The following is a 2,516-nucleotide window of genomic DNA, read 5'->3' on the forward strand; positions in this document are numbered from 1 at the left end:
AGATGACAGTACTGTCTCCTCCACAACGTGTGACACACCCCTCCCTCTGGACCCCTCCGTGTCTGGGAATAAACCAGTGTTTCATGTGATGGACTGCACTGAGGCTGACTGCTCGGTGATGCTGGACTTCTCAGAGTTGGAAAGCTCCTCGATTATACGCGAGGGGTTGGGATTCGACCCCAGGGCGCCTGGAAACTTCAGGTTTCCCAGAGATCCCAGCTCGCTGTCCTCTAATGATCAGTCCATGTCCACTGAAGACCCGCCTGCGCCCAGATTATGTAGCGCAGCCTCTTGGACCCAGTCTGGCACTACTGACGAGCTTGACCCTGACAGTGTGGACCCCCCCGAAGGCAGAAAGGTGGGTGAGAAAGCTGTGCAGACGTGCAGCCCCAAACCCTCCCACAAAACCAAGGCTTCATCCAAAGCCTCCACACCCCAGACCCTAAGCCTGGGTCGCTCTCCCAGGACCCTGACTCCCACCGAGACCCAAACCATGCGTCGGGTGGTACCTATCACTAAGGCGAGCCGGTCACTTACTCCCGCGAAGAAGGTCGAGAAACAATCAGGACATGAGATCTGCGAGATGAGACACCCGCTCCGTGACCAGAGCACCCCAGTCAGACGGGCCGCGGAGAGGAACTCTCGACCAACACGCCACTCAAGCCTCCCGCCGGAGGACTCCGGTGGAGGGCGGAGAAGTACGCCCAGTGGCAGCCTCACTCGGTGGGCTAGGGAACCGACCCCACGCAGGTCTGCCTCCCACAAACCCACCGCCAAGCCCTTGAGGAACGTCCCCAAGCCGCCACCGGAGGAGAAGATGTGCCGCTCGGCGCTGAGGGCGCTAGCAGAGGCCCAGGCAGCCTCAGAGGGTGGTGGCGCCACCCAGACACTCACCAGCGGCTCCAAAGCCACTTTACCCTTACCCAGCTTCGCCCGCAACACTATATCGTTCTCCTCCAGGACAAAGAAAGAGATGCCCACACCATCCAGCCCAGCGACCCCAGTTAGGAGTGCTACTCTAGGCCGGACTGGCTCTCAGAAGGTGGCGGGTAGTGCCAAGGGCGAGGTGTTGGGAGGGGGGCATCCTTTACAGGTGGAGGAAAAGTCTGAGGGTTCCCTGAGACGGGTGCAGAGTGTGAGGGCCTCGAGTCGGAGTACCAAGCGCAGCGACACCCCGCCGCCACCACCCATCCGTGAGAACTCGCGCAAGAGCAGCAGCTTCTCTGAGAAATCCATCCAGTCTTCCATCTCCAGCAAGACTTTTAAGCCCTCATGGAAGTGAAATGATGGTTGGGCACCTGGAAAATCGTATCAAAGTTTCTTCAAAGTTTACTGTTGGTTTCATCTAACTACTGTATGTCTTAAGTCTTACCACTGAATATTTCTTGGAATCCCTCTGTGGTGCTGTAGTATCTGCAGGTCCATTAGGGGTGCAACCTTATGACATATCATCACATCTCCGAAGGCCTGTACCTACTGCCTTGATTTGGTTTGTTTAAAGGGGTTCATATCATCTTTAGTCATACCTCAGAGAGGTCATTTTCAAGACAAGGCTATGTTTTAGTATTGTAATAGTCAGCCAGTTGATAGTCATGGCAAAGTCTGCACATTACACCTTTAAAATGACTGGATATCTATGGAGCTCTGGAGCAGTAACTCTTCAGCATATGTTGTCTTGTATTTATGGCCTCGAGTCGGAGTACCAAGCGCAGCGACACCCCGCCGCCACCACCCATCCGTGAGAACTCACGCAAGAGCAGCAGCTTCTCTGAGAAATCCATCCAGTCTTCCATCTCCAGCAAGACTTTTAAGCCCTCATGGAAGTGAAATGATGCTTGGGCACCTGGAAAATCATATCAAAGTTTCTTCAAAGTTTACTGTTGGTTTCATCTGACTACTGTATGTCTTACGTCTTACCACTGAATATTTCTTGGAATCCCTCTGTGGTGCTGTAGTATCTGCAGGTCCATTAGGGGTGCACCCTTATGACATATCATCACATCTCCGAAGGCCTGTACCTACTGCCTTGATTAGTTTAGTTTAAAGGGGTTCATATCATCTTTAGTCATACCTCAGAGAGGTAATTTGCTGCAATTGAAGATCAATTTTGGCAAGACAAGGCTATGTTTTCAGAGAACCACTTAGTTTTCCCGTAGGCACCAACAGAGGTCTTCAAAACACGTGAACACTGTAAATTATCTGTCATCAGTGTCTTGTTGACTTTGCATGGCATATAAGGTAGCAACACAAATAAGCTTTTAATAGTGTCTGTCAGATTTTTCTAATACAGGTACTGTGAGTGATAGTACTTTTCATGTTATACTGCTGCTAATTTGCTCTTTCACTTGTCATTGAGTTGGCACTGTACTTTTCAGGGTTCTAGCTTTTCAGAAGATGCCTTGCTAATCTATGTTTTGCAAAGATATTTTTGGTCTACCTGTCTGAATCTGTCTTTTATGTTCCTTCGGGGGAACTACTTGTGTAGTGAAATCCCCCCAAATTATTTTTATCATATA

The 2,516-nt window shown here is 50.6% G+C and overlaps 1 protein-coding gene across 1 annotated transcript in view; it reads left to right on the forward strand.

Moving 5' to 3' along the window:
* Positions 1–1,282, forward strand: part of fhdc1 (FH2 domain containing 1) — a gene marked incomplete at both ends in the record, with an annotated part of 10,928 nt that extends 9,646 nt beyond the window's left edge. Inside the window, one exon of the mRNA XM_080858863.1 lies at positions 1–1,282. This exon is cut by the window's left edge and continues 881 nt beyond it. Within this exon, the coding sequence (XP_080714989.1) occupies positions 1–1,282 (1,282 nt within the window).
* Positions 1,283–2,516: the final 1,234 nt, after the last annotated feature.

Source organism: Sprattus sprattus (genome assembly GCF_963457725.1).
Source record: "Sprattus sprattus genome assembly, chromosome: 20".
Taxonomy (NCBI): domain Eukaryota; kingdom Metazoa; phylum Chordata; class Actinopteri; order Clupeiformes; family Clupeidae; genus Sprattus; species Sprattus sprattus.